At 43.1% G+C, this 10,838-nt stretch overlaps 1 protein-coding gene across 3 annotated transcripts; it reads left to right on the forward strand.

Moving 5' to 3' along the window:
- Positions 1 to 943: 943 nt before the first annotated feature.
- Positions 944 to 10,547, forward strand: LOC308576330 (arylacetamide deacetylase-like 4). Of its 3 annotated transcripts, none has more exons than XM_081175583.1 (4): positions 944 to 1,161; positions 3,943 to 4,159; positions 5,698 to 5,761; positions 9,748 to 10,547. In XM_081175583.1, exons 1-4 carry the CDS (start codon positions 985 to 987, stop codon positions 10,520 to 10,522), a joined length of 1,233 nt encoding a protein of 410 aa, XP_081031709.1. In that variant the 5' UTR covers positions 944 to 984; the 3' UTR covers positions 10,523 to 10,547. The 3 variants fall into 3 exon arrangements, with proteins under 3 accessions (XP_081031709.1, XP_081031710.1, XP_081031711.1); XM_081175584.1 differs by having other exon boundaries at positions 4,016 to 4,159; XM_081175585.1 differs by lacking the exon at positions 944 to 1,161 and adding an exon at positions 3,214 to 3,224 and having other exon boundaries at positions 4,016 to 4,159.
- Positions 10,548 to 10,838: the final 291 nt, after the last annotated feature.

The raw sequence follows: 10,838 nt of genomic DNA on the forward strand, positions 1-10,838 counted from the left end.
AGGCCTGTCACAAGGGAGCTCTTCTTCTGTGCCCTTTCCCCCACAGCAATGTTGGCTTTCCTACCTTGCCCTCATCACCTCCACCCTATGGTGTCATGGCATTAGGTGCTGGCCTGCAGCATTATCTTGAGGACAAATCAATACTGACTATCTTTCATTTGGATTACTGCAACGTGTTATTCAAGGAGTTGAATTTGGAAATGGGCTGGAAACCTGAGTTAGTGCTAATAACGACTGCAGGGACATTGATTGGCACTTGACAGGGGAGTTTAGGCAAATTCACACCAACGAACATGCACCCACACCCTGTGTGAGGAATGTTAGAAGTGGGTGTGAGATCCTCAAAATCTGAACAAAATAGCTGAAGCAGTAGAGAGTTTATCGATTACAAAATAACGTCCTTGCAAGACCAGGTGTCCAAAAGCAGACACATCCAAAAATAGTAAGACCGAAGCTTATATCCCTTATACCCGAGGCAGGTTTCCTCCTGTTTCCCCATTGGCTGGGTATGTGCAGGGTTTACAGCCTATCACGTCCGCCCAATTAAAATACTAAACCCCCCCCTTTGTTGACATCTCCCATTACTCTGAATTTGATGACCATTCCTCCTAATTTCTTTCCTCCTCCTTTGGTCAGTGTTCCTATGCTTTTACACATTGACTCAAGCAATAAACCACATACTGACAACCCTTAGGCATAAGCAAGCTCTATATTTGCTGAAGCCTGCGTCCATTTCAACTGTCAGCCAACCTGTTTTCGGGCATTCTAATCACGAGTCATTCTAAAGATAAGCTGTTAAGCCAGTCTATGGTTAGCCTGCACCTTATTACCACATCCTGAACCATTTGTTTTCTTCTCAGCTGAGAGATTGAGTGGGTTGGCCGAAGATGTTCTCTTGCAGGTGACACGGAGTGTTCTTGTATAAAAGCCAACAGCATTGGCTAAGGCGAAGTCCTTGGCTCTGTGCCTCTGAGTTGAAAGGAAATGGCATTTGGTGGAACTCTGTGGATGCTGATATTATATACGACTATTTTCATTCATTTCTTGCTGTTAGTGTGGGGAGTTTCTTATACTCTTGCCAGGACCCACGTGCCTCGAGGAATGAGCCGTCCTGCACCATTGATACTTTTAAATCTCTTAGCGGGATATGGATTTGTACTGGTAAGTTTATTTTACATATATTACAGGGATGAAGCGACACCTCTATAAAAAGGGCTGCACCATTTGAAATAGTTTAGAGAAAAGGCAAGTAAGAGGCGACGTGATAGAAATGCTTAAGATTATGGAGGAAATAGAGAGAGAAAGGTTTTCCTCCGTCTCTCACGACACTAGAACTTGTAGACAACCCAATGAAGCTGAATGTTGGAAGATTCAGGACAGATAGAAGAAAGGACTTCTTCACACATAATATGTTCAATCCATTGAAGTCACTCTCACAAGAGGCAGTGATGGCTGCCAAGTTGACTAGCTTCCAACGAGAAATAGAGAAATTCCTGGAGGCAATAGCTATGGATGCTTATTAACCAGCTCTGGCTCTAGAGATGGAGGCAGCAATGCTTCTGAACACCAGTTGCTGGAAAACACCGGAGGGGAGAGGGCTCCTGTGCTTGGGTCCGGGTTTGTGGGTTTCCCATTGGGGCAGCTGGTTGACAACTGCGAGATGCTGGCCTAGATGGGCCATTGGCCTAATCCAGCAGGCTCTGCTTTGAGGCGTTCCCAAAGTAAAGGAAGGATTCAACTCTGGTTATGAAAATACACACAGAGGCTTGAACCAGCAAGACTGGTTGCGTATAAATACACACAGAGGCTTGAACCAGCAAGACTGGTTGCGGTTGTGAGTCCTAGCAAGTAGTATTCAGCGGCATACAACCCACAATAGTGCAAACATACCTATAGCCTCCTCCATGAATTGGCCTAATCTATGATTAGATGGGCTCAAGATCTTGGCCATAATACAGAGATGTCCCAGTGGGGAAACTTTTGGAGGGTTGAGGCATTCACAAACTAAATGAAGGGTTGAACTCTGATTAATAAGAATACACACAGAGGCTTGAACCAGCAAGACTCTGGGAAGGGTGCGTATAATCGTGTCTCTCTGTGCTTGTCCGTGTTTTTTTCACAGCCCCCCCTGGCCCAGGTAGTTTTATTCACAAAAAAGCTTTTTACAGAGTGTTCCTAAGAACCAATCAGATTTCCTCTGAGCATTTCAACAAACCCCACGTGGGGACAAAGTTAACCTACAAAAACTAATTACCGTAAGCATGCATATTTCTGGGATAAACAAAACAGAACTACAAAGGAATGCATCCAGCAACCCCGGAAGTCACAAACAAGCAATATACAGTGGTGCCCCGCAAGACGAATGCCTCGCAAGACAAAAAACTCGCTAGACGAAAGGTTTTTCCGTTTTCGATTTGCCTCGCAAGACGAATTTCCCTATGGGTTTGCTTCGCAAGACGAAAACGTCTCGCGACTTTGTTAAACTGTTAAAACCGTGCTTCGCAAGACGAAAAATTCGCTAGACGGCAAAACTTGCGGAACGAATTAATTTCGTCTTGCGAGGCACCACTGTACATGATAAGAAGGAGGCCAGGAGGACAGGGATCATTATCACCTTCATGTGAGATCTGTTTCCCCGGCCCTAAGATTAACATCCTAAGATTAACATATCAGAAAAGCTACATCAAAAGAACCTGCCCAGTATCTTTCACAGCCCAGGATGCATGCCTGGCATAGGTGTCAACTTTCAGATTTGAAAATAAGGGATCAGCAGTCGGAATAAGGGATCACAGGTCCCAAAGTAAAGAGCTCAGCTAATCTGTAGGTGGGCTTTTGCTCTTGCAAACAACCGCGGCACCCTCTTTTCATGTTTCAGTCATTTTGCTTCAGTCTCTTGGTAATGTGCTGCCACCCAGTGGCCTTCCTGGCAAATCGCATCAGGTAATTCAGAGGTGGATCCCAACATAACCTTTCCTTTCTTCTCATTGTGTCCTGCTGACCGTTGCTTGGTAAGTGCTGCAGTTACTTTCCATAAGCAGATCTTTCTCCTTTCCCCAGACCAGCTCCATCAGGGCTATTGCTCACTTCCAAGCCTCAATATTACACACCGTCACCTCTCCGCTGGGAAGCGCTGAGCAAAGGCGAGTCCCCAGGCAACGCGGCCAATTTAATCAGCACAAGGCATGCAAACTCCACCCCCCAGTCGTTCTTAGACTCCTTATTGGGTGAGCAACGCAGCCAAGCAACACAGTTGGAGCCTCCCTCCTCCCTGGCTGGCAGGTAGGGAGGGAGAGGAGCTGCTTCCTTTGAAACCCGAGAAATTTATGGGACATCATCAATCCAGGACAGCAGCGGGAAACGGCTCTGGGATAAGGGAGTTTCCCGCCAAATAAGGGACGGTTGACAGCTGTGATGCCTGGCAAAGCAACAGGCAGCTGGGCTGTGTACGCAAGCAGAGAGGAATGGACAGTAGAGGAAATGGCCAGAGATGCAGAGGGTTGTGGGATTTGATCAGAAATTACTGTCAATGAATTAAACCCAATCAACACCATGCTTTCACAGCTGACACAATGGCTTGATGCATATTTTATAATTCCTCATAGTAATCCCATCTGATCCTCACACTCTGGATATTTGTACTCCTACACTGCTTAGGTTCTTATGCACTCCACTGGATTTATCCTGAGTAGTACTAGCACTGAATACCCCCAATTTGTGTTGCATCTTAAGGTTTCAAATAACAGGCAGCGTACTAGGAAAGGGGAGTGGGCAGAGGCTTCACTTCTGGGCTGCTCAAAGAGAATAAGTTTCCATCCCAAGAGGAAGGAAAGGATAAACAGTGCAGTCATCTCCCATGCACGGTTTCTGTTCCATAGGCAATACATATATGCAATACATATATCTAATGCTGATTTAAAATGCTAAATGTTTTGGTTTAAACAGGGAGGAATTCTGGAAAAACTGGGCATCTTCCATAGATATTCCATACTCAGGATCCTAAACCTATTATTTCCAGAAGTGAAGGACCCAAAAATGATCACAAGGGATCTGGTTTTTGATGGGGTGCCTGTGAGGCTGTACTGGCCCAAGACATCACCTGCTGGGAACAGGAAAGGAATCATCTTTCTTCATGGAGGGGTTGCACTATTTGCAAGCATCCGTAAGTTCTGTGAAATGTTTTTGAAATGTTTCACTTTGTTGTTTGTGGAGAATTTGGGGTGATACTTTAATGTAAAGGTCATGAAATGTTTGCTATGGAGGGGTGGGGGTGGTTTGTGCTGCCTCCGGGTATTTATTTTTATCTTTATGAATACTGCTACAAAAGTTGGGTACCACCTCTCTGCCAAACCAGTAGGATGGGATGATGAGAATTGTAGTTTAATAACAGTTGGAGACCCAAGCTTGGGAAACACCGCTCTAAAGACACTCTTTTCCTGAAAACTCAACCCCCCCCCCCCTTGCCATGAGTCTGACAACCTCTTTCTGCTCAGGCCCAAGAATTTCTTGCATATGTGCCAACAACCCCTTTTGTCAAGTTAAGGCCTCTATCCAATTGAGGTACTGACTTGGAAAGTGTTTTTTCCGCTGGCCTCCAATCTTCCCTTCAATACTCCAAATCAGGTATAGGCAAACTCCGGCCCTCCAGATGTTTGGGACTACAATTCCCATATCCCTAGCTAACAGGACCAGTGATCGGGGAGGATGGGAATTGTAGTCCCAAACATCTGGAGGGCCGGAGTTTGCCTATGCCTGCTCCAAATAATAATCAAAATCCTACCATTTATTAATTTCTAAGGTTTAGGGTGGTCTCCCCCCAGATCTATAACAATACAAAGAATAACAACAAACAATGTCAATAACCTGTGGCTACACACAGTTTAAAAGGCCGTCTATTAGTTAATTAGCCAAAGGCACCTGACAATATGAAACGAAGGCGCCAGGTGAGTCTCCCGGGGGAGAGCATTCCACAAACGGGGAGCCACAACAGTTCTGGGCTTGGCCCAGAAACAAATTGGCAGCCAATGCAATCACACCAGGATTGGCATTATATACCCAAACCACGGTGGGCAACCTGGCTGCTGAATTCTGCATCAGCTGAAGTTTCTGAACTGTAGGCAGCTTAACATGGCAGGATGGGATTGTGTGGTAAGAAAACAGGGCTGAGCCTTCCTGTTCCAGAGATGTCTGGTTCTGTATTAATTCCTAATGTCAAGGTCAATGAAAAATGCCAAAGAAGGTATTTGTGCTTCGTACTTCAATGGACTTCTATGAAAGGTCTTCCAGAGATGCTCAGAATTAATTTGAAAGAAGCCCAAAAATGTGGTCTGAGGTTTGTTTGGTCCTGTTCTGACTTATTCACGTATTTACACGTTCATTCTGCATGGAGGGAGTCCATGGTCATCTCAAGGAGGGCTTGTTCCCACAGCTGTGCAGCACTGGAGTCAAGGCATCTTTCCCAGCCAGCCTTTAGCTAGCCAGTCTAAAATGGATCCCAGTCTTCGTTCTTCCTAGCACACCTTGCTTTAAAAGTATGGATTTTTTGGTTCTATTCTGAGTTTTACCCATTGAAACTGCTGATCAGGAGGGAACAAAATGTACATAATGGTTTTCAACTAGTGATGCCCCATTTATAAAGGGTTCAGTTCAACTTAGTTGTTGCCAAAGGAGACTCGTTAAAGGTTATGTGCCTTTTTCCAGGAACTTCTGAAAGGATCTGCCATTCGCTTGCCCACGGAACCGACTCAGTGGTTATGTGTGTTGAGTAAGTATCTTCACGCTTCAGTTTCTAACCCTTCCACATGAGCCCAGAAAACGGCTGATTTTGCCAACATCGTGAATTTGCCAACCTTTAGAATGGGTGTTCACCTTTGTATTTTGATTTTTATGCCTTTGGACCCAATCCCTCTGGCTTTAAGCATAAGAAGCTGGATCAGGCCAAAGGGGGCCCAACATCCTGTTCTCACGGTGGCCAACCAAATATCCCAATGAAAAGCCCACAAGCTGGACCCAGACACAGGAGCACTACTCCCAGTTGCAATGTACATCATCTGGTATTCAGAAGCATTACTGCCTGTGATAGTGGAGATGGCCCATCCGCCTTGTGACTAGTATTCATGGATAACCTTATCCACCATGAGAGGCTGATATGGCTTCTCAATCTATGCCAGTTCTATCTGTTGCGATTATCTCTATCCTGCCTTTCAGGACAAAACTCCTTCCAAGGCATCATATAAGGAACATTAAACTACTTTTACATAAAACTGGATAAATGTTTTTGTCCCTCTCTCTTAACTATAGAACATGTGGCCATTCAATGAAGCTGAATGCTAGAAGATTCACCTAAAAGAAAGTACTTCTTTACGCAGTGTGTAGTTAAGCTGTGGAACTCGTTCCCTCAGGAGGCAGTGATGGCCTCCAACTTGGGTGGCTTTAAAAGAGGATTAAACAAATGCACATGGTATAAGACTACCAGTGGCTACTAGCCATGATGGCTATAGCCTGCCTTTGCAGGCGGAGACAGTGTCCTTCTGTTGTTGTTTTTTAAATGATATTTATTAATATTTCACAAACAATAAAAACAAATTCCAACAAATTCCAACATTCAAACTACAAAAGCAAAACAAATAAGATGCACAGTAGAAAAACAGTTGATAGAAGAAAAGATAAAAAATAAAGAATAAAGAATAAGAACAAAGAGTAAAGTCAAAAATCAAAACTGAAAAATAGATTAATATTTTCAAATCTTATATTTTCTTCACTAGTTTCTTGACCTCCTCACACCTTCCATTTTGTATTCCAGTTCAAATATTAAATTCAGCAAATCCTTACCCTCTAACATTCATCCTTACTCCATATGTTAACCTATTATTATAAATATCCGTTTCCAATTATCAATCCCTATTTACATTTTCTTAAGCATCTCTTTACCAGTACCACTTATTTTCACTCAAACGTCATTTCAACATTCCTTAATTTTACAGTGCTTCTGCAAGTAATCTTTAAACTTCTTCCAATCTTCCTCCACCGACTCTTCTCCCTGGTCACGGATTCTTCCAGTCATCTCTGCCAATTCCATGTAGTCCATGACCTTCATCTGCCATTCTTTCAGTGTGGGTAGTTCCTGTGTCTTTCAATATTTCGCGATGAGTAATCTTGCTGCTGCTGTTGCATACATAAAGAAAATTCTATCCTTCTTTAACACCAATTGGCCGACAATGCCCAGGAGAAAGGCCTCTGGTTTCTTAAGGAAGGTATATTTAAATACCTTTTTCAATTCATTATATATCATTTCCCAGAAAGCCTTAATCCTTGGGCACGTCCACCAAAGGTGAAAGAATGTACCCTCGGTTTCTTTACATTTCCAACATTTATTGTTGGGCAAATGATAGATTTTTGCAAGCTTGACTGGTGTCATGTACCACCTATAAATCATTTTCATATTCTCTCTAAGGGCATTACATGCCGTGAATTTCATACCCGTGGTCCACAACTGTTCCCAGTCAGCAAACATAATATTATGACTAACGTCCTGTGCCCATTTAATCATAGCAGATTTGACTGTTTCATCCTGAGTATTCCATTTTAACAGCAAGTTATACATTCTTGAAAGTATCTTAGTATTGGTATCTTTGATTTTTCCACCTGGAAGTCGATTTTTTTGTCTAAATTTTATACCTCTCTTATGTGAAAATAATGAAGCCAATCTCACACTCTATCTTTTAATTTCTCAAAACTCTGCAGTTTCAATTTGTCTCCTTCTTGCTCTAAAATCTCCCAATATTTTGGCCACTTGGCCTCCATATTGAGTTTTTTTTTAGCTTTTGCCTCCATTGGTGACAACCACCTTGGGGTTTTGTTTTCAAGTAAGTCTTTGTATCGTGTCCAGACATTGAACAGTGCTTTCCTGACAATATGGTTCTTAAATGCCTTATGTGCTTTAACCTTGTCATACCATAAGTATGCATGCCACCCGAAAACATTATTGAAACCTTCTAAATCCAAAATGTCTGTGTTCTCAAGAAGCAGCCAATCCTTCAACCAGCAGAAAGCTGCTGATTCATAATAGAGTTTAAGGTCTGGAAGAGCAAACCCCCCTCTTTCTTTTGCATCGGTTAATATTTTAAATTTTATTCTGGGTTTCTTGCCCTGCCAGACAAATTTAGATATGTCTCTCTGCCACTTCTTGAAACAGTCCATTTTGTCCAAAATTTGTAACGATTGGAACAAAAACAACATTCTTGGCAATACATTCATCTTGATAACAGCAATTCGGCCCAACAAGGAAAGCTTCAAATTTGACCATATTTCTAAATCCTTTTTAACGTCTGACCAACATTTTTCATAGTTGTCCTTAAATAAGTTCCCATTTTTAGCTGTCATGTTTATCCCCAAATATTTAACCTTCTTGACCACTGTTAAACCTGTCTCATTCTGAAACCTCTCTCTTTCAGTCATTGTTAAGTTTTTCTCAAGAACTTTGGTTTTTTACTTATTCAACTTAAATCCTGCCACATGACCAAACTCCTGGATCAGTTCTAATACTCTTTTAATGCTAGATTCTGGCTCCTGTAATGTCAATACTAAGTCATCTGCAAAAGCTTTCAATTCGTATTGTTTGGCTCCGACCGTTATGCCTTTAATCAAATGGTCCCTTCTTATCGTGTTTAACAAAACCTCCAGGACAGAGATAAAAAGTAATGGGGAAATTGGGCAACCTTGTCGTGTCCCTTTCTCTATCTTAAATTCCTCAGTCACCACATTGTTGACTATTAATTTAGCCTTTTGTTCTGAGTAAATTTTCAAACCCTTGACCGACCCCCATTCCCTGAAGATTTTTCCTCATAAAACTCCAAGAAATATTGTCAAAGGCTTTCTCGGCATCTACGAAAATTAAGAATGCTTTGGTGTTAATATCCTCTTGCAGCTTTTCCAAAATATTAATTATATTCCTCGTATTATCAGACAAATGTCTGCCTGGAAGAAAGCCAGCTTGGTCCTTGAGACAGTGTACTTCTGAATGCCAGTTGCTGGAAGCTGTGGGAGGGAAGAGTACCACAAGACTCATGTTCTGATTGTGAGTTTCTCCAATGATTGACCACTGGCCACTGAGAACAGGATGTGAACTAGCATTATATTATCATGGAAAACCTCAGGCACTGGGGCTCAATGCTCCACTCCAAGCCTCTTCAGTTCTCCCTGAAGAGCAAGTGTGGTGTAGTGGTTAAGAGCGGTGGACTCGTAATCTGGTGAACCGGGTTCGATTCCCTGCTCATCCACATGCAGCTCTGGGTGACCTTGGGCTAGTCACACTTCTCTGAAGTCTCTCAGCCTCACTCACCTCACAGAGTGTTTGTTGTGGAGGAGGAAGGGAAAGGAGAATGTTAGCCGCTTTGAGACTCCTTAGGGTAGTGATAAAGCAGGATATCAAATCCAAACTCCTCTTCTTCCCTCTGAAATCACCGCAGACCCCCACCTCTGCACCATTGCCCCTCTTTTTCACCCTCCTTGAGTGGCATCTGCCTGACTGGAATTTGTCTTGCTTGTGTGAAGGCAGGGGTGCCAACTTGAGTAAATATTGCCCCCCCCGGTAAGTCCCATTTTGCATAAATGATCACATGATGTGGAGCACATAACCATTTGAATGGAACTGCCAGTATACTTAGGGGGACCAGTCTCCTTGGGGGTGCTGAAGGTACCTCAGCCCCAAGTATGATGTCAAATGTTGACGATATCTTGTTTTTTCTTTAGATTTCGTTTAGCTCCTAAGCATCCGTATCCAGTCCCTGTACTGGACTGTTTAACTGCTGTAATACATTTTATGAAAAATGCAAAGGAATATGGAGTGGACCCCAGCCGCATTGCCATTGTTGGGGAGAGTAGTGGAGGCACTTTTGCTGCATCCATTTGCCAAGAACTGGTGACCAGAGAGGACCTCCCAAGAGTGCGAGCTCAGGTCCTGATCTATCCATTCCTCCAAGGAATGGACTTCAATTTGCCATCCTATCAGCAAAACCATTCAGTTCCTCCCTTGTTCAGGAAACGAGGGGTTAAATTGGGTATGACATATCTCACTGGGAAGACAATGAATGTAGATGGAATTCTGAAAGGCGCCCATGTCCCTCCTGATTTGAGGGAGAAATATAAAAAATGGATAAGTGCTGATAACATTCCAGAAGAATTTAAAGCTAGGGGCTATGTTCCTGTAGAACCTGCTCCATTTTCAGAGGAACTTTATGAACAAGTTAAAAGAGGTTATGAGACAATGTTTGCCCCCCTTTTAGTGGAGGATGACATAATCCGCCAGCTCCCAGAGGCTTTCATTCTAACGTGTGAATATGATTTTCTCCGGGACGATGGGCTGTTGTACAAGAAGCGGCTAGAGAACCACGGTGTGCCAGTGACATGGTATCATGTTCAAGATGGATTTCATGCAATAATGGCCATGGCTGGTTTGAAGGCAATTGAATTCCCGAGCACACAGAAATGTTTGCAGAGTGTAATACAGTTCTTAAAAGGTTTATAGAAATGAATGACATTCTTTGTCTTCCTATGGCAGCCTTCCCCTTCTGTGGAGGGAAATATCGTCCCTCATTGTGCCAATCCTGAAGTAAAAAGAAAAATTCCACTCTGTTTAATTTATTAAAATCACCATGGGCTCTATGAATACATAAGCAAAGCCCTACTGGATCAAGCCATTGGCTCACTTCACGCAGCATTTTGTTCTCTTTATGTTACTGTAATGGGTTTAGGGGTTGCTCGTGCGTAAGTTGCCGCCACTCCTGGCTAGGTTACCTGGTTAACCCTTTCTGACTGAACAGCCTCCAGCATCGTGACTGTCT

This window comes from Podarcis bocagei (genome assembly GCF_964188305.1).
Source record: "Podarcis bocagei genome assembly, chromosome: 16".
In the NCBI taxonomy this organism is placed as follows: domain Eukaryota; kingdom Metazoa; phylum Chordata; class Lepidosauria; order Squamata; family Lacertidae; genus Podarcis; species Podarcis bocagei.